This window comes from Mustela erminea, chromosome 5, assembly GCF_009829155.1.
Source record: "Mustela erminea isolate mMusErm1 chromosome 5, mMusErm1.Pri, whole genome shotgun sequence".
In the NCBI taxonomy this organism is placed as follows: domain Eukaryota; kingdom Metazoa; phylum Chordata; class Mammalia; order Carnivora; family Mustelidae; genus Mustela; species Mustela erminea.
The window spans coordinates 41,995,141-42,015,749 of record NC_045618.1 but is presented as its reverse complement, the minus strand read 5'-3'; the positions used below and the strand labels follow the sequence as shown (position 1 = coordinate 42,015,749).

General features: G+C 35.2%; 1 protein-coding gene across 4 annotated transcripts in view; it reads left to right on the top strand.

Annotated features, from left to right (window-relative positions):
• The window catches only part of ICE2 (interactor of little elongation complex ELL subunit 2), a 63,759-nt gene that overhangs the window by 39,204 nt on the left and 3,946 nt on the right, over positions 1-20,609 (top strand). For all 4 annotated transcript variants that reach the window (XM_032342731.1, XM_032342732.1, XM_032342733.1 and 1 more), the window contains 3 exons: positions 14,636-14,720; positions 16,031-16,081; positions 19,183-19,441. In XM_032342731.1, the coding sequence (XP_032198622.1) occupies positions 14,636-14,720; positions 16,031-16,081; positions 19,183-19,441 (395 nt within the window). The remainder of the gene's footprint in view (positions 1-14,635; positions 14,721-16,030; positions 16,082-19,182; positions 19,442-20,609) is intronic.

The window sequence follows — 20,609 nt, the reverse complement described above, 5'->3', positions numbered from 1 at the left end:
CATATTTCATATGAAGGATTACTTTTCTGTTGTTACTGGTACTGGTACTGCTCCCTCCCAATGGAATGCCTCATCCCATACTTTAATTCATCCCATATGTCTCAGTCCATCCCCATTATCTCAAGCTGCCCTTATACCTAACATAATGTAGACTTAATGTTTTTGGTTTTAGAAAGAGTACCAGTCTACAGATAGTCAAGAGTTAAAGAAGATGGGTATAAAATACTTAGATATTTCACTTCAGAAGTATTTATTACTGCCCTCTGACATCCAAATAACAGACTAAATTGGAAATTATGAGTTGCTAGGTAGATATGAGTTACGGTATACCCTTAAAAGCAGTAATGTATTTCTTTTCAAATATTCTATTCTTTGAGCCTCTCTGTAATATGTCAGTTTTCCTTTCTGTATTATAATCCTCCTCCCAACTTTACCTCCTCCTAGTCTTGCAAGGTACAACTCACAGAATATTGTTGGTTTTGGTTTTTTTTTTTCCATTTGGTTCATTATGTATCTACCACTCAGAAACCAAGTTGTATGATGCACATGAAATGTTCCAAAATTATCCTTAGAAACTATTAAATATATGTGTGTATGTATGTGTAGATGTGGGTGTTGGGTGTCTATAAACTAACAGAACAATATTTCTATTTTTTGTTTTGTTTTATTTTTTAGAGAAAGGTGTGGAGAGAGCACACATCAAGGAGAGGGACAGAGGGAAAGAGAGAGAGAGAATCTTAAGCAGGCTCTACTGGTTGTGGAGCCTTACACAGGGCTCAATCTCACTACCTCACTGAGATTATGACCTGAGCTGAAATTAAGAATCAGACACCTAACCAACTAAGGCACTCAAGTGCCCCATAACAATATTTCTAACTCATTTATGAAATATGTAATATGGGTCAATGACTGTATATCCATTGTTGCTAATCCTCACTATTCTATAGAATAGATTATTGTTTATCTTTGTTCTATAGAGGTAAAAACTAAGGTTCTCTTAAGTTTATTGCTCAAGAGTATCCGTATCTTTTCTGATTCCACAACCTGTGCTTTTTTTCCATTATAATGGAATAATGAAAACATGCTGAATGTGGAAGTCAGATGATATATGTAGGATTACTATACATTTTATAATTCTTTTACCTTGGATAGAATCATTTAACCCCCTAGGCTTGAGCATTTTCACCTATACATAATATAATAATACTTTGTTCAAGGACTGTATATACAGATCTTTTTAAATTATAATTATTACCTAATATATTGTCCCCAAAGTAGAATTCTTCTTGATGAAAATAGATATCTCAGGACAGTGAAGTAATATTTCATATATTTTTGTACTGAGGAAAAAGCTGTTCACCTAGAATTAGGTGAAAATGTGAAAAATCATCTTTATGTTAAAGAGTTAAGAAAGGATTTCTTTTTAAAAAAAATTATTTTATTTATTTATTTATTTATTTATTTATTTATTTGAAAGAGAGAGAGAGCGCCATGAGCAGTGGGGAAAAGGAGCAGAAGGAGAGGGAGAAGCAGGAGCAGAAGGAGAGGGAGAAGCAGACTCCCTCCTGAGCAGGGATTTCCCACTCAGGGCTCTGTCCCAGGATCCCAACCAAGATCATGACCTCATCTGCAGGCACACTTAACCAGCTGAACCACCCAGGCGCCCCCTCTCCATTTAACTTTAGGAATCTGTTTAGATTGTTTCCATTTTAATGCAACTGAAAATTCTTGTAAATACCTGTTAGTATACTGCACACATATTGCTGTTAGGGCATATACTGAGGAGTGGAATTATTGGGTCATATTTTAGGTATACACTCAATTTAGTAAATAATTTCAGAAAGTTTTCCAAAGTGATTGAACCAACTTACATTTATAATAGCAATATGTGATGATTTCAGTTTCTTCACATCCTTACCCACACTTGGCCTTACCAGTTTACTTAATTTTACCCATGCTGGTGGGTAGGTATTATTAATATTTCATTTGTTTTACTGTGCCTGTCTCTGGTGGTTTATGAAATTGGGCACCCTTTCATGTGATTAGTCATTTGGATACTCAATTTTGTGAATTGCCTATTTAAACCTCTTGCTCATTTATCTTTTGTCAGGTGGTTTTGTGTGTTTTGTTGTTGTTTTTTAAGTAGGTTCCATACCTGGCTTGGAGCCAAAATGGAACTTGAACTCAAATCCCTGAGATCAAGACCTGAGCTAAGATCAAGGGTAGGATGCTTATCTGACTGAGCCATGCAGGTCCCCCTTGTTGTCAGATTTTTGTTTGTTTGGTCTTTCTTTGTTGGTTTTAAATTTTATAAATGTTTCTCTCCCATTCTGTAATTTACCTTTTCAGTCTCTTAATGGTATCTTTTGAATTTACCAGTTTATTAGTCATTTCCTTTCTGATACATGATTTTTTTGTCCTATTTTAAAAACCCCCCTCCCAGCAAGATCATAAAGATACTCTCCTATATTATCTTCTAGAATTTTTTTTTCCTAGTCCTTATTTTTAGGTACACAGTTTGTGTGGTATTTAATTTTACATGGTCAGAGGATTTTGTTTCCAATTGTGGGTACTGTTTATTGAAAAGACCACCCTTTCTCTGCTGCTTTTCAATGCTACTTGTTCTATCAATCATGTATGTGACTCTAATTTATCCTTGAGGCAGTACCTGTTTTATTTATTCTTGGTGGAGTAATTACTTAGTTTTTCTAGGTACTCTTAGCTAGACAATTAACATTGTAAATTACTCTAACTATATAAGATATTCTGCTGTTTCCTAAAGTGAATCTTGTGAACTTATTTTTCTTCAGGAGTTTCTTGGCTGTTCTTGGCCCTTTGTGTTTACAGATTTTGGAATCAGCTTGTCAGTTTCGATCAACAACAACAAGAAGATTAGGATTTTTGTTAGCAAGTGCAGTGACTCAATGTGGAGCAAATTGATAGCTTCACAATAACATCTTCTAATTTGTGAACTTTATATATTCCTTTATTAATATCTTTAATTTCTCTTAGTGTTTTATGATTTTCTATGTAGAGCTCTTGTACATTTTTTGTTAGGTGTATTTTGTGGTATTTGATATTACAAATGATATTTGTGACATTTTATTTTCTTAAGGTTTGTTTCTAAAAAATAAAATTTATTTACATACTGATTTCATATAGTGATCTATCTAGCAACTCCACTAAAGTCACTTATTCATTCTAATAATTTTTTTTTAAGTAACCAATCATGTCTTCTGCAAATAATGGCCAGTTTATTTCTTCTTTCCAATCTATATACCTTTTTTTCCTTGCCTTCATTGCCTATCACTTGAATTCAAGTTGAATAATGGTCCTTTATGTCTTAGTTCTAATCTTAAAAGGGAACGTTTTAAATAATTCGCCATTGTGTTTGGTATTTTGTGTAGGTTTTTGTAGATACCTTTAATTAGAATAAAGAATCCTTTTTATGCCTAATTTAAGAATTTCAAGCAGGATGGGCAAAAAAAAAAAAACCCTTATCAGATATTTTCTTTACTTTTACTGATGTGATTGTGTGAGTTTTCTCTTATTCTACTAATGTGATGACTCCTGTTGAGTCAGGATGTTAATCCTAAAATGTTAATCAAACCTTGTGTTCCTGCAATAAACCTAGCTTGATTATAATATGTTACTTTTTCTATATTGGTAGATTTAGTTTAATATTAATATTAATTTTGTTAGTAGTAATTTTGCCATCTGTGTTTATGAGTGAGATTGGCCTATAATACCTTGCTTACGTATTGGTGTTAAGGTTATATTTATACCATAAAATGAGTTGGGTTGTATTCCTTCTTATTCTCTTATCTGGTAGAATTTCTGTAAAACTAGTGTTATTTCTTCTACAGATGTTTGGTAAAAGTTACCTAGGAAGCATGTGGACCTAAGTTTTCCCTTTTGAGAAGCTCCTAATTATCAGTTCTGTTTTTAAATTCATTTTAGAGCCATTCAGATGTTTGATTTCTTACACCAGCTTTGTAAACTTGTGTGTGTGTGTGTATGTTTTTAAGAAATTTGTTCAGCTTTTCAAAATTATTGGCATAAAGGTATAATGTCCTCTTATGATCTTTTAATGTCTGTAGAATCTATAGTAATTACTATACATCCCTAATAGTTTGGGGTTATATCTAACATTTTAATATTTATTTTCTATTTGACTCATTGTTTTAAGAACCTTTTTTTTTGGTCTTAGTGCCTTCTTATGAACTGAGGTTTTTTATTCCATTTTTTCCCCTTGTTTAACAGGATAGTTCTATATTAAAATAATTGTATACTCTTCTACTACTCTTTAAAGGGTTATTCCAGAGGTGTCCAATATAGTAGCTCCTAACCACAGGTGACTATTTTAAATTTAATAAAATTAAGCAAAACTTAAAATTCAGTTTCTCAGTCATATTGGCCATATTTCAAGTGCTTGAAAGCTGCATCTGGTTACCATGTTCAACAGGACAGAGATTTCCAGCTTCACAAAAATTTCAATTGGACAGTGGTGCTCTAATAATTATAACCGACTCATCCCTATTAAACAGTATTTTACTTTTTCTTTATATTATTATTAGTGTATACATTTGATATTCATTTATATTTATTCATATATTTACCCTTTTTAATGCTTTTCTTCTATATCTCTAAGATTCTAACTAATATCATTTTCCTCTGCCTTTAGTATTTAATATTATCTTTATTACAGATATCTTAGTGAAAAAGACTCCCAGTTTTTATTCATCTAAAAGGTTTATTATTAGTATTATTATTATTATGCTTTTATTTATTTATTTATTTATTTATTTATTTATGTCAGAGAGAGTGAGCACAGGCAGACAGAGTGGCAGGCAGAGGCAGAGGGAGAAGCAGGCTTCCTATCGAGCAAGGAGCCGAATGTGGGACTCAGTCCCAGGACGCTGGGATCATGACCTGAGCCAAAGGCAGCCGCTTAACCAACTGAGCCACCCAGGCGTTCCTATGCTTTTATTCTTGAAGGATAGATATTTCAGTGTCTTCTGGCTTCTTCTGTTTCTGTTGAAAAGTCAGGTGTCCATCTTTTTTTTTTCCCTCTTTTAACAGTAATACATCTCTCTTCTCTGCAGATTTAAAATTTTATCTTTCTCTCTGCTTTTCAGAAATTTTCTTCAATGTACTTACATTAGGCTTTCTTTGTAAGTACTTCTTTTGGGGTTTATATTGCTCCTTGAATATGTGACTTCTAACAATTTTGGAGAATTCTCAGTGATTATGTCACTAAATATCACTTCTTCCTCATTCTCTTTCTTCTCTGGGATTTTCATTGCATTAGGATATATCTTACTGTAACCCTAATGTCCTGTACATTCTTTATTATCTTTCCTTTGACTCTTCATGTATTATTTTTGATATTTTTTTCTAGCTCATTAATTCCTAATTCTTCACCTGTCTCTAATAAACTATTTAAAGATTTTTTTAAAAAATTTATTTATTTGACAGACAGAGATCACAAGTAGGCAGAGAGGCAGGCAGAGAGAGAGGAGAAAGCAGACTCCCTGCCCAGCAGATAGCCCGATGCCGGGCTTGATCCCAGGACCCTGGGATCATGACCCGAGCCGAAGGCAGAGGCTTTAACTCACTGAGCCACCCAGGCGCCCCTCTAATAAACTATTTAAACCATGACTTTTGTCCCTAATTTCAATTATTGTATTCTTCAGTTCTAGATTTTTCCATTTGGTTCTTTTTTATAGATTAGAGTTTCTGACAAATTCTCTATCTTTCCTTTAGAATATTAGGCAAAACTCTTTTAAAGTCTGTGTCCAGTACCTTTGTTATCTAAATTTCCAGTGTGTCTTTTCTATTATCTTTTGTGTATTCATTTCTTAGGGCTGCTGTAACAAAGTACCACAAACTAAGTGGCTTAAAACAACAGAAATTTCTTGTTTCACTGTTCTAGAGCTAGAAATACAAAATCGAGGTGTCACCAGGCCATGTTCCCTCTGAAGCCCAGAGGAGAGAATCCTTCATTGCCTTTTCTATCTTCTGGTATCTGCCAGTAATTTTTGGCATCTTTTGACTTGTAGATGCATCACTCTCATCTTCTTTTCTCTCATCATGTGGCATCTTCTTCCTGTGTGTCTCTCTCCTCTTAGAAGGACACCAGTCATATTGGATTAAGGGCCTACCCTGCTCCAGTATGACCTCATCTTTTTTTTTTTTTTTTTTAAAGATTTTATTTATTTATCAGAGAGAGAGAGAGCGAGCACAGGCAGACAGAATGGCAGGCAGAGGCAGAGGGAGAAGCAGGCTCCCCGCTGAGCAAGGAGCCCGATGTGGGACTCGATCCCAGGACGCTGGGATCATGACCTGAGCCGAAGGCAGCTGGTTAACCAACTGAGCCACCCAGGCATCCCAAGTATGACCTCATCTTAATCTTTAAGTATGTTTGCTATGATCCTGTTTCCAAGGAAGGTCATGTTCTGAGGTACTATGGGTTAAGGCTTCAGCATATCATTTTTAGGGGAACAAAATTCATCTCATAACATGTTTCTTTCTTTTTTTTTAACATGTTATTTCATTGTATGCCAGGATGTTCTTTAATAAGGGCCAGCTACTGTATATGAAAAATTATGGAGATAATGAGAAAGTTAAAATATTATCTTCCTCTAGACAAGAGTACTATTGACTAACCTTAATTCCATTACAGGGATTTAGATAATTTGAAGCTTGACTTTGGACCCTAGAAAGACCAGTCTGTTTCCCACTGAATGCTAGTGTGTTGCTATTCAGGGTCTGTGCAGGTAAGAGTTGATGTAGCTGTACTGACACTGCCAATCATTGAAAAGACCTATTTGCAAAGCTGGCCCTTAACGCGTATCTGGGAACTTGACTAGTAAACTGTTCCCTGTACTGATGTAAGACTTTCTTTAGATGATAAGGATGGCTCCTAGTACCTACACTGTACAGACAATGTGGCTTATTCTAAACATCTGCTTTCCTTTTGAGAGTCTTTGGTATGTGCTAGGCGGAAGGCACTAATGAGCCTCCAGTAAACAACTTGAGTGCTGAGTTTCTAAGAAACTTTTCCAATATACAAAAAAACTGTTGCTAGAAGAATTAAGTGCATCTTACGTGACTTCAGTGGGAAGGACCTTTTTTTTTTTAATTGTGGTAAAATACACGTATTTTAGAATAACATAGAATTTAGCATTTTAACCATTTTGGTGTACAATTCAGCGTGCATTTTTAGTACAATTCAATGATACCAAGTAGATTCACAGAGTTATGCAGCCATCACCACTATCTACTTCCAGAACCTTTTCATCATCCCAGATAGAAACTCAGGAAAGACTCAGAGATTTCATCTGGTTTCCTTTGGACTTTGCTCCATACATCTTTTCCTTTTACTCTTTATTTTTATTTTTTTGCTTTGCATAATTTTGCTGTAGTAAGTCTTAGCCATGTGTACACCTGTATGCTGAATCCTTGAGCTCTTTTAGAGAATCACAAAACCCAGGGGACCCCTTGTTCCACAAGTTCCCTTAGGTGTTCAGTTTGTTGATAGATCCTGAAATGAGTTTCATTCATTCATTCCATATGAATGCTCCCCCCAAAGAGTCATGCTATACATCATCCTTAGGTCTGTTAAGTATGATTTTGTTGCCAAAAATGAAAGATGCCACTATTTTAAACAAACAAACAAACAAACAAACTTGTAGATCTATGTATTTTACAAACTTGGAATCAGTTTAGGAAAAAAAGAAATCCTTTTTAAAATCTTCCAGAGAGGGGCACCTGGGTGGCTCAGTCGTTAACCTTCTGCCTTCCACTCCAGTCATGATCCTGGGGTCCTGGAATTGAGCCCTGCCTCAGACTCCCTGCTCAGGAGGAAGCCTGCTTCTCCCTCTCCCACTCTCCCTGCTTGTGTTCCCTATCTGCCTGTCTCTCTCCAAATAAATAAATAAATAAAATCTTAAAAAAAAAAAATCTTCCAGAGAGCCTCAGAGATAAGAGTGTAGCCCCTGGGGCACCTGGGTGGCTCAGTGGGTTAAGCCGCTGCCTTCGGCTCAGGTCATGATCTCAGGGTCCTGGGATCGAGTCCCACATCGGGCTCTCTGCTCAGCAGGGAGCCTGCTTCCCTCTCTCTCTCTGCCTGCCTCTCTGTCTACTTGTGATCTCTCTCTGTCAAATAAATAAATAAATAAAATCTTTAAAAAAAAAAAAAGATTATTAAAAAAAAAAAAAAAGAGTGTAGCCCCTGTCTTAAGGGGCTTTAACCAGAAAAACTGGTTAGCATCAGGGAAGATGGCCTTCTACTAGTAGAATTTAGAGAAAAACCTTTGTGTTATTGGTATTTGATACCAGAAACAATCCAGTCACTCTAGTATGCCCAGCAATGAGGCATTTATTGCATGTGGATCTTTGTATCATTGTATCTTTTTTAGCTATAGCAGCCACTAAAATGTGTTGCAAAATGAATTAAACTTTGAATCCATCCTTCAAAGAGTTGTATCACACAGTTTTAAACCAAGATTTCTCAAAACAAAAAGCGTAGTTAACCATACATTGTATATTTTTTCATTTTTCAAAAAAATTTGGTCTGTGTTAAGTGCTATTAATGAACAGTTTTTAATGTGTGTAGACTGCTGCTATAAGCAATAGAGGAAAGTAAAGTTCATAATAAGTAAGTAACTTATTCATAGATACAGAGTTTATCAGTTGGCAGGACCAGAATTGAGTCACAGTTTTTAAGTGTCAGTAACTTTGCCATAAAACTAAAAAGGGCTAGAGAAGAATTGGAGAAGAATTGAGGGAGGGGCAGGGAGGTGTCAGATGTAACAAAAGGGAAGCATTTTGTGTGACAGTAGTAATCACTGTAAATTAAAACAAATGATTTTACTGTTTAGAAATCAGAGTCTTGACCAGAAACATTCCGAGTGGTATGTTCTCTTTCCCATGCACTCATGCACCATAGTCCCTCCTCAACTGTGGCCTGTTTTCCTCTCAACCAGTGCGAGGCACTCTTGTATTTAACTTAAGCATTTTGTTGTCATTATTGCCAGACTATGATCCCAAGATTTAAAGGAAATGTAAAATAATTTCTCCTCAAAAATCAAATTTGGGGGTCAATACGTTAGATCCTTTAAACAGTGAGGATAGTTTATCTGCATGATTGAGCAATTCAGATAAAACATGTCTTAGAAGATAGTGATAGATCTCAGTTGGTTTCTTTTACTGAGGAGCCCATTGGTTTGCAGGACATAAGTTCAGTAATTCTCAAACATTGTAGTTCATCAGAATCCCTTACAGGGCTTGTTAGAGTAGAGAGTGCTGGCCCTGACCCTACAGTGTCTGATTCAGTAGGTCTAGATCAGGACCCAAGATTTAGCATTTCTGGCATGTTTTCAGGTGCTGCTGATGCTGCAGTCTAGGAATTGCATCTTGAGAACCACTTTTGTAGTTCATAGTCTGTTTTTCAGGTAGAATAAATGTACTTATTTTGTTGTTAATGTTTGTCTGTTTCACTTTACTATGAACATGTTCTCTTCCCCTCAATTATAGTACTCTTTTTTATCCTCAGGTCCCATAAAAACATTAAGAAATACTCCTAAAGAAAATTCCCAAAGTGGAGCACCTTGGGTGGCTCAGTTGTTAAGCTGCTGCCTTCAGCTCAGGTCTTGATCCTAAGGTCCTGGGATTGAGCCCTGCATCAGGCTCCCTGCTCAGTGGGAAGCCTGCTTCTCCCGCTGCCTCTGCCTGTTGCTTCCCCTACTTGAGTGCTTGTACATTCTCTCTCTCTGTCAAATAATTAAAGTCTTCAAAAATAAAAAAGAAAGAAAGAAAAGAAAATTCCCAAAGGAATCTTATCACGACTTCTTTATCTGCCTTCTAATCTTTTAATATATATCAGTTCTATATAGTTGACATAAGACCAGCCTTGCTTTTGCACAGTTCTGAGTTTCAGTTACTACAGAGTACTATAACTAATTTCATAAAGTACAGACTTCACAGTTGACTCTTCAGTCCACATATCACTACATGAATAACAGATGGACATCGTGACCAGTCATGTCCCATTTTCCAAACTCTGTCAGTGGTCACCTGTTAATGAGTTCATAAACAAAAAACGAAGTGTATATTTGTGTTCCATCCCTATCTCCCACTGATAAACTCGTGTAGTTTTATAAAAGTGGATTATCAGAGTTGGCACACAATGATTAAAGCACAGCAAAGAAATAAAAAGTGATACTGCAGGAAGTAAAATTCAAATTGAACATAAATGAAGTTATAGGAAAGACAGCTGACAGTAGGAACATTGACACTGTTGATGTTCAAGAGACTCTAGATATGCTGCCACAGGAATTTAGTGAAGGCAAACTTAGGGACATAAATGAGGAAAGTGGTTGTTATGTAAAAGATGAAAAAGTGATACCTGCATAAGGTTTTGCATGAAAAGAACTCTTAGAGATATTTCCTAACATTTAAAGCCCAAAGGAGGTGCTCCTGGGTGGCTCAGTCAGTTAAACATCTGCCTTTGGTTCAGGTCATGATCTCGGGGTCCTAGGATCCAGCCCTGCATCTGAGCTGAGCAGGGGAACCTGCTTCTCCCACTCTCTCTGTGCTGCTCCCCCTGCCTGTGCGTGCGCACGCTCATTCGCACGCTCTCTCTCTCTCTCGCTCTCTGTCAAATAAATAAATAAATAAATAAATTTTTAAAAAAATAATAGTAAAACACAAAGGATACAATGTTGGAAGCTGATCCCAACTTAGAAAGGAATTTGACAGCCCATGGCTTCCTATCATAAGTTGTTCCAGAAGGTGACAACCCATGTTCAAACTGCTCTTGATAAGTTTTTTTATAAAGAAATATAATACTTTAATTTTCAGTGTTTTTAGTGTTTTATAGTATATTAAATAAATATTAGTTTTGCTTCTTTTCATTTCCCTGTACATTTACAATTGTTGGAGAATTCATAATGTTTTGACAAAAAAATTTTTTTTTAAGATTTTATTTATTTATTTGATAGACTGAGAGAGGGAACACAAGCCACAAGCAGGGGGCTGGAGAGAAAGAAAGAGGTAGAGAGAGGCAGGCCTCCCACTGAGCAGGGAGCCTGATGTAAGGCTCCATCCCAGGACACTGAGATCATGACCTGAACTGAAGGTAGACGCTTAACAACTGAGCCACCCAGGCACTCCTTGACAAAAATTTTTTTTCAGATTTATTTATTTATTTATTTATTTTAGAGAAAGAGCATGGGGTGTGCAGGGTGGCAGAGGAGAGAGAGTCTTAAGCAGACTCCTGAGTACAGAGGCCAACAGGGACTCTATCTCACAATCCCGAGATTGAGATCAGGACCTAAGCCGAAACCAATAGTTGGAGGCTTAACCTAATTGCACCTTTCAGCTGCCCCAACCAAAAAAAAGTTTTTAAGATTTATTTATTTATTTATTTATTTGTGAGAGAGAGAGAGAGAGAGAGAGAGAGAGAGTACGCACGCATGTGCACAAGTCAGAGGAGTAGCAGAGGGAAAGGGAGAGAGAGAATCTCAATGAGACTCCCCACTGAGTGCATAGCCTGATGTGGGGCTTGATCTCATGACTATGAGATCATGACCTGAGCTGAAATCAAGAGTCAGACACTTAACTCATTGAGCCACCCAGGTGTCCCTTGACAAAAAATTTTAAAGGTTATGGAACAATTGTAATTTTTCACATTGATCATTAAAATCGCTTGCATGGTTTCAGCTTGTATGATTATTTTTATCATCCCATACTGCATGCAAAACAAGAACTACCTGTTTATATGTATATATGTTTGTATTATGATTGGATACATGTATATAAAGCCTTTAATTGTATTATATAAAGACCTTATTTGTACTCCGTAAAGCAGTTTCTCAACCTGACACACAAAAAATACTTGGATAGCACACTGATATACAAAGGAGATTGCTCACGGCTGAAGGGCAGTGGCCAGGAAACTTTCATCCCAAGCCTTTCTCAGCTGCCCAAGGGCTGGGGAGATAAATATCTCAACACACATATGAGTCATCTAAGGCCCCCAGGTGAAAATGCTCCAATATTGAGAGAATTGTTTACTTCTTGAGGAAGTAGGCCTCATAGAACTTAGCATGGCATTCTCTACGTAGTTATTTTTGGCTGACCATATTTGACATATACCATAATACATATTTTTTATTGAGATTTCTTTAAAAAGCTAAGACTTGTTAATCTCCTCAAAGGCATATTTAGTAAATGTCTAAATATGTTTTATTGTATTTAATATTCCCTTTCTACAGTTATTAAAGCATTAAAATATGTCTTTGTTATTAGAAATGTCACTGTATAATGAGTGTTAGAATTGTAGAGGTGAAACTAAAACTTGGCATAGGAAATAACAAGTAGGCATGGGAAAAATAGATTTGTTGTTTTAAAGAAAAGCATCTTGTAAAAATGTTTCTAATTCTTTTTATGGGATAAAAGCCAATAAAAGTGGGCTTCATATGAAAATGAGATATTATGTGCATTTTTTGTTGTCCCAGTGATTTGCATCAGCTTCACAGGTAATGTGTTTTGATAACTAAATATTGCAAGTTCAAAAATAAAAACAAAAAATGGTATTATCTCAGTGTTAGTAAGTGTTATACTCTTGTCATACTAATTGATATTTTTAAGTATGGTTTTTGTATTAACTTGATTATATAACATTTAATGTAGGGCTGTCTTTTTTGTCATTCTTTCTCAGTATATTTCAAGGCCTAAGTGTCCTGTCTTAACCTGTGTTGTTGTAGTATACACACATTAGTTTTTAAAATGGAAGTGTCAACCTTTGCTACTTTGTTTCTTGGAATTCTACAATTATGTCATATTTGTAAGGAAGTAAGACTTTAAGCACTTTTTTTAAAAAAGATTTTATTTATTTATTTGACAGAGATCACAAGTAGGCAAAGAGGCAGGCAGAGAGAGGAAGGGAAGCAGACTCACTGCTGAGCAGAGAGCCAGATGTGGGGCTCCATCCCAGGACCCTGAGATCATGACCTGAGCCGAAGGCATAGGCTTTAACCCACTGAGCCACCCAGGCGCCCCAAGCACTTTTTTTTTTAAAACCATGTGGAATCTTGTGTGCTTTAATTAAAAGCTGGATTTTCTTTTTGAGCTTTATTGTGGTATAATTAACAGATCAAATTGTAAGATATTTAAAGTGTACATCATGAGGATTTGATAGACATATATTGCAAAATGATTCCTCCCATCCAAGTAATTAATACCTCATCGCCACACATTTATGTTTTTCCTTTTTTTTTTTTATGAGAACATTTACATTCTCTCTTGGCAAATTTCAGTCATGCAATATAGTGTTATCTTCTCTAGTCACCATATTATACATTAGAATCTCGGACTCTTAAAAAAAAAAAAAAAAAAAGAATCTCAGACTCTTGTATGGCTGAAAGCTTGTACCCTTTTACCACCTCTCTCTATTCCTTCCTCCCCTAGCCTTTGGGAACCACTTTTCTACTCTATTTCTAGGAGTTTGACTTTTATTTTTAGATTCCACATGTCAGTGATACCATGTAATATTTTCTTTCTCTGTCTTATTTCATTTAGCATAATGCCCTTAAGTCTTTGTTGTTATAAAAAGCAGAATTTCCTTCTTTCTTTTGGCTGAGTAATATTCTGTTGTATATATACACCACATCTTCTTTATCCATTCCTCTGTTGTTAGACACTTAGGTTGTTTCCATATCTTGGTTATTGTAAATAATTAAGCTTGATTTTTATAATCTAATTTTTATCTTAACCAGGTGTGGGAATGCCTGGGTAGCTCAGTTGGCTAAGCAGCTGACTCTTGATTAAGCTCAGGTCATGATCTTGGGGTCTTGGGATTGAGCCCTGTGTCAGGCTCCTCTCTCATCAGGGAGTCTGCTTCAGGTTTCTTTCCCTCCCCCTGCTCATGCGTGAGTGCTCTCCCTCTCTCTAAAATAAATAAATGAATCTTAAAAAAAAAGAACCAATGTGTCTTAGATATGTGTAGAGCATACCCATACTATAAATTGGACTGTCCATTTGTGTCGATAATAGGTACATATTTCTCTAAAAATGTCATCTCTATGAAAATGCAACTTAAACTAATAGGAAACAGATACACCAATATTTTAACAGTTGTTCTTTAATTCGGCTCTTAGAGATTATTTTTTGGTGTGCACATGTGTAAACTTTTCCATATTCAGCAAATATTTTGGAACTAATACTTTTGTGTCATTTTAAAATACAGTTTTGGGGCAGCTGGGTGGCTCAGTCGGTTAAGCATCTGACTGTTGGTATCACCTAGGTCATGATCTCAGGGTTGTGAGATTGAGCCCTGTCTCAGGGTCTGCGCTCAGCACAAAGTCTGCTTGAAATTCTCTTTCTCCTTTTCCCTCTGTCCCCACCCCCACTTACTCTCTCTCTCTCAAATAAATAAAATCTTTTAGGAAAATAAGTAAAATACAACTTCACTTAATAAACTTAATAAAATGTATTTTGCTCTTTTTAGAATGTAAAGTTCCTTTGAGGTTGTTACAATTTTGTAAAAGCATCTTTAAGAAGACTGTATAACCTTTTCTTCCCCCCAGATACTGCAATTGCTCTTTTTAAGTTTGATACTTTATTTTAGGGCATATCGATGCATTTACTTCAAAACTTTTTCTGTTAGAAGAAATTACCTCAGAAGAATTAAAAGAAAAACTTTCAGCACTCAAGTAAGAAAGTTTACTTTGTGGTGGGATTTTTAAAATTTGCTGATGTAATCACTAATTTTTGTTTATTTCTAAATATTTGTTAAGTTTAAATCATTTATCTTCTCAAGACTTTTAATCCTTTTATACACTGAGGCTTCCTCTAGCCCAGTTTGTGATCCATCTATATTAATCATGTCCCTTTTCAAATTAAATCAAATTCCAGTGATACCAGTATTTCTTCTTCAGGTAAAGGAGGCTAGAGCAAGAGTAGTAGCCCACCATCTGGGAGGTACATGGGAGCACTCCTTTGCAGGGAAAGTGATATAGACTCTTAGCTGTAAGGATTGTATACAATCATTCAGACATCCTAACTTCTAAAATTTTCCCCTTTGCCACATGTTACTATACATCATACTGAAATGAGTTTCTTGGGCTCAGGACTCCAAATACCTAAATGCAAAGGAAAATAACATACAAACATTATCTAATTTATATCTGATAGCTTTCTGTGAAAGTACTGGTGGGAGTATTATCCCTATTTTATGTGTGGGGAAAACTGGAACTTAAAGTGACTTGCTCCAGAGCACACAGCTGAACTAAAGTGGCTGGTAGTAAGTCTGATTCATGATTAGAAGAGCAGTTATCCTTAGACTGCTTGCATAGTTCCAGCTTTGGGGCTTGGTGCAATTTTTGAAGGGTCTCAGGTTCAAGCTTGAATTCTCTGCTTGTTCTTAAAAAATATCCACTTCTATTATAAGGACTGCCTCCTTTGAAGAGTAAGTTTTTCTTTACATGAATTAAAAAAGCTTTTGTGTGCATTGCTCACTGCCTGTCCCACCTTTCTCAGTGAAACCCATTTTTAAATAAATTGTAGGGGAAATGAATTTCGGGTAGAATAGATACTAAAGAAATATATTTCATTTCCCTTTAACTATCCTGCCACCAGTCACTGGCTTCTCTGGTATCACACATTTAAAATACCTCTCAGTTTCTTTGGAAACTAATTCACCACCATCCCTAAAAGGCAAACTCTTCCACAGATTAGTTCTGCTAAAGACATCTTGAACATTTAAAAAAGTTTATAATTTGAATATAAAATAGTGATCTCTTTACAACTGCCCTGATTTACACAGACCAAGTACTTTATGATTTTGAAGAGAAATCAGCAAATGGCAAAAATTAAGTAAACAATAATTTAATCAAATGATTTTGGTATTCTGTTTTCTATTTCATATTTTTTTTGTTAGGGTATTTCTTTTCCTGAGGAGCTATAATTGTTAAGAATAACTTTTTTGTTATTTAATTTTACAAGAATTTCTTCTGTTTAATAGGATTTCAAGTTTATTTAACATCCTCCAACACATTCTGAAGAAATTGAGTAGGTAAGTTTTTTTGGACCTTCGGCATTGATATATGTGATTTCTTGGGTGAAAATTCACAGAAAATTTGACTATATGTTACTGGGGGTCATAGAATGTAACCCAGAAATGAAAGATTTATTCTCTTTTGTCAAGGTTGAAATTGTGAAGATATAAATAAGAAAATAATAAGGTAGTATCTGACTTGCTTGCAATTAAACATTTTCTGTAAGCCTCTATTGTATTGGTTTCCAATTGGCATTGTAACAAATTACCACAAACTTACGGGCCTAAAACAGCACAAACTTACTCTTTTTCAACTTTGGAGATCAGAAATCTGAAATCATTTTCACTAAACTAAATTTGTGTTAGCAGGGCTGATTATTTTTGGAGACTCTAAGGGAGCAGTCATTTCCTTGTCCTGATTTTCACCTTTTAGTGGCTAACCTGTATCTCTTGACTTGTGGCCTCTCTCCATCTTCAAAGCATATTACTCAAATTTCTGCTTCCTTTATCACATTGTACCTTAATCACATTTGGAAAGCCATTAAACATTCAAAAGTTCTGGAGATTAGGATGTGGATATCCTGGGGACCATTATGGAGCCTAGCAGAGATATATTGTTTACATTTTCAGGATAGGAAAGCAACATAGAGCTAGTGTTCAAAATCATTAAGTCCATGAGAAATCTTAGAATATGGATTCTCCATCTGGTGATTTATCAGACTGTTTTATTTTATTTTAAAGATTTTATTTATTTATTTGACAGAGAGATCACAAGTAGACAGAAAGGCAGGCAGAGGAGGAGAGGGAAGCAGGCTCCCCACTGAGCAGAGAGCTGGATGCAGGGCTCCATCTCAGGACCCTGAGATCATGACCCAAGCTGAAGGCAGAGGCTTTAACCCACTGAGCCACCCAGGTGCCCCTCTCAGACTGTTTTAATATGTGAACTTTTATACTCCTTCTGTTATACCCTTACCAAAAGAAAAACTAAAAAACAATTCAAGAGTCTGAAATAAATGTGAAAAATCTCAAAGTTCTAACTCTCCTACCTGTGATGCAACTAGATGTTCGTTTCCTTCTTTATAAAATGATGGTGTTGAGGTCATTGATTCCCTAGGTACTTTTCAGTTCAGTGATTCTGTGGCAGAAATTCTATTTTGTATATCATGTTCTTCATGTGGAGGACAGTACTTATACTTGAGATTTGTTTAATGCTTTTTGAGATCTTATTATCAATATCTTAGTCTGTGTGTTCATTTTCTACTGCAACTATAGCAAATTACTATAAAATTGGTGTTTTAAAACAACCCAAATTTATTATCTTTCAATTCTGTAAGTGTAATAGGTCTTCTGGGTTGAAAGCAGTATGTCAGTGGGACTGAATTTTTTTTTTTTTCTTTTTTTTTTTCTGTAGGCTCTGGGTATGGTCTCTTTTCTTGACTTCTGTAAAGTTTATAGGCCATCTGCATTCCTTGGCTTGTGGCACTCTTTTTCAAGGTTTCAGAATCATGTTGAATCCTCACATCGCTCACATTGTTCTAACTCCTTTCATAGTTATTTCTCCCCTCTGCTTCCCTCTTCTACATTGAGGGACTCTTATGATTATTTTATTTAACATCCTCCAACTGAGATAATCCAGGAAAATCTTACCATTTTAAAACCAGCAAGTTGGGAATTACATCTTAACCCCTTTGCCATATAATGTAACATATTTACAGGTTCTAGGGTTTAGTATCCAGGCATCTTTGGAAGGTCGTTATTCTGCCCACCATAGTTAGTATCCATCCATGTACTTTGCACTATAATGGCACTTCTAAAATACTCTTCCTTGAAGTTTCTCCTTCTCCATGAATTCTCTGTAAACCAGAGCTTTCTTCATTTTTAGTAAAGGTAGTTAAAGTATGATTTTCATCAATAAAAGCTCAATCTTTGAAATATTATTTATTCCTACTACCAAATTCATTATTACTCATTCCCTTATATGAAAATATGAAAGTGGTTGTTCCGAAAAGAAAGTTCTCCAGAATGTAACAGTAATTCTCTGAAATTCCTTTGTCAACACCTATTAATTTTCTGCTTAAAAAAAAAAAAAAAAATTAATGGAAATATCACTTACCAGGCTTGTAGGCAGATGGGTATAACTGAAGTGTGATTAATCCTTATTTTAAATGATATGGGAAAGAACTGAGGTTTTTCTTGGCACCTTTGAGCTAGAGGAATGTAAAATCTTGTGAAAGCACAAAATATTAATCCTGTTCATTTAGCTTTTTATGTTGATACACTGAATTCCTTAAACCCTTGTAAGGAGAAAAGGAAAAGGTAGATATGATGTTTGACAGAAGTGATTATTATAACAGTAGAGGATTATGATTAAGGGTATGGCCTATAAATTGAACTACCTGAGCTTATACCTAAGCCCTACACTTAGAACTTTGGGCAAATTGTTTAGTATCTCTAATTTCTATGTACCTGTAATATGGGGTGAATTATTAATATTATGCCTTGAAGATTTGTTGTGGAGGATTTAATAATAAAATGGATATAAGCAGTATGACAGTAAGGTCATGGTAAGCATTCAGTACCTATCAGCTGCTATTGTTATTATTATTCTCATAGTACTTTGTATTGTGATCCATTTTTTTCTTCTACTTTATTTTAAGCTAAGTGTAGTGAATGTGCCACATTCCCTTTTATATCTCTTAATATCTGTGTTACTGGATACAAAGCAAGAGCTATGTTTTTTGAGTGGATTAAAATGGTCTGAATAGGAATACTGTGTATGTACACTCATGAGATGCTTTTCAGTATATGTTGTGTGTGGATCAGAGAATTAACAGACTATATGTTTCCCATAAATTACTGACTACTTAGAAATTGACTGAGGTAACAATAAAAAGAAAGTAATTATGTATCCTGAACTTTTAAATTAAAATCAGTTGCCTAAAAATCATGAAAATTATTAAAAATAAGACTTCTTAAATCTTGTTTGCTCATAAAATATTTTTAGAGGTGGTATTCCATTCCCATAATTGTTTTTGATTTTGCTAATAGATCATGATAAGAAAATACTGTTGAAATTGACACCATGAGCCAGTGAGTTGAAATTTCCTTATATGATTTAGCTTGCAGGAGGGTTCCTACTTGTTGTCTCATGCAGCAGAAGATTCTTCACTCCTGATCTACAAGACCTCTGATGGAAAAGTTACTAGGACAGCCTACAATTTGCATAAAACACATTGCAGCCTTCCTGGTGTGCCTTCCAGTCTCTCAGTTCCCTGGGTCCCTTTAGATCCCAGTCTGTTATTACCATATCATATCCATCATGGAAGAATACCTTGTACTTTTCCGCCTAAATCACTAGGTCCTACACCACAACAAAAGGTAAGATCTTTTTTGCAGTTAAATGTTCCATTAGGTTGTTAATTATTCATCTGTGTCATTGACAATATAATATTTCAACTTCATATCCACCTTAATCACATCATCACCTAAAAACTGTATCCATAAGAAGGGTAGATAAAGTTGTATGCTTTACTAGATCTGGTCATCATCGGTGGAAGTTTCTGTTTTTGTTATGTTTATAAGACAACTAAAGGAAATTCTATTAGCTTCCCCAGTGGGAGCATGAGTAATACATCCACAGAGTTGAATCCCTGTGTTCTTGTGAAGAGCAAAGTAATATTTTTTTGTGATTCTTATTTATGTGTACTGTTTCATTTCATTAAATATTTGAGGCAATTTGCAGAAGAATACTTACCATAAAATTATGATGATACAATTAAAAATTGATAAGTAGAATATAGAAAAATTAAAAAGGAGGTGTTAGTAATTAGTGAATGCAGTACCTTATTAAATGTACAATAAACTGTTAAGGACTAAATTGCTTGCTAAGTATTGTATAACTCAGTATTTATTGAGTTATAATTAACATTACTCTCTTTATTGAATCCTTCCCAGAAATACCAGTTGAATGGTTTTTCCCTGTCTGAAACTTTTGTAAAGCCATGGCTAGAGATACTCTTCACTACGTCACTCATTCTTTATATCTTGTAAGATAACTCCATTTGAGGTTTAGCTGTAGGAAAAGTTTTGTTCTATACAAATGAATCTAAGTGTTCAGGAAATAAAAGCTAAGTGTATTTTCCTTCTGGGCTGCGAGAAATCTTGGAGTCAAAATTATTCTGACTTCCATAATCTTCTCAATATGTGTGTCCCAGAACATCTGTCAGTCGTGTATCCTATGGATATCTTTTGTTCTTTTTTTTCTTTCTGTGTTATATTAATCCATAAATGTTTTCAAGTCCTTTTAGAAATAGCTGGAATGCAAATATTGAGGACTTTTTAAATAATTTACCTTGAATGAAGTTGTTTACGTTTTTCAGTAGTTTACCCTAATGTTACTGTTTGGGAGGCTCTTTTTAGAAATGAGAACTCCTTGCACATTCTTAGCTAACTTTGGCCATTAGAATATATATGGTTAACTAGTTGCTACAAATGAAAGAGTGGATGAAGTTAATATTTTAGACCATCTTATCTACTATTCTGGTTG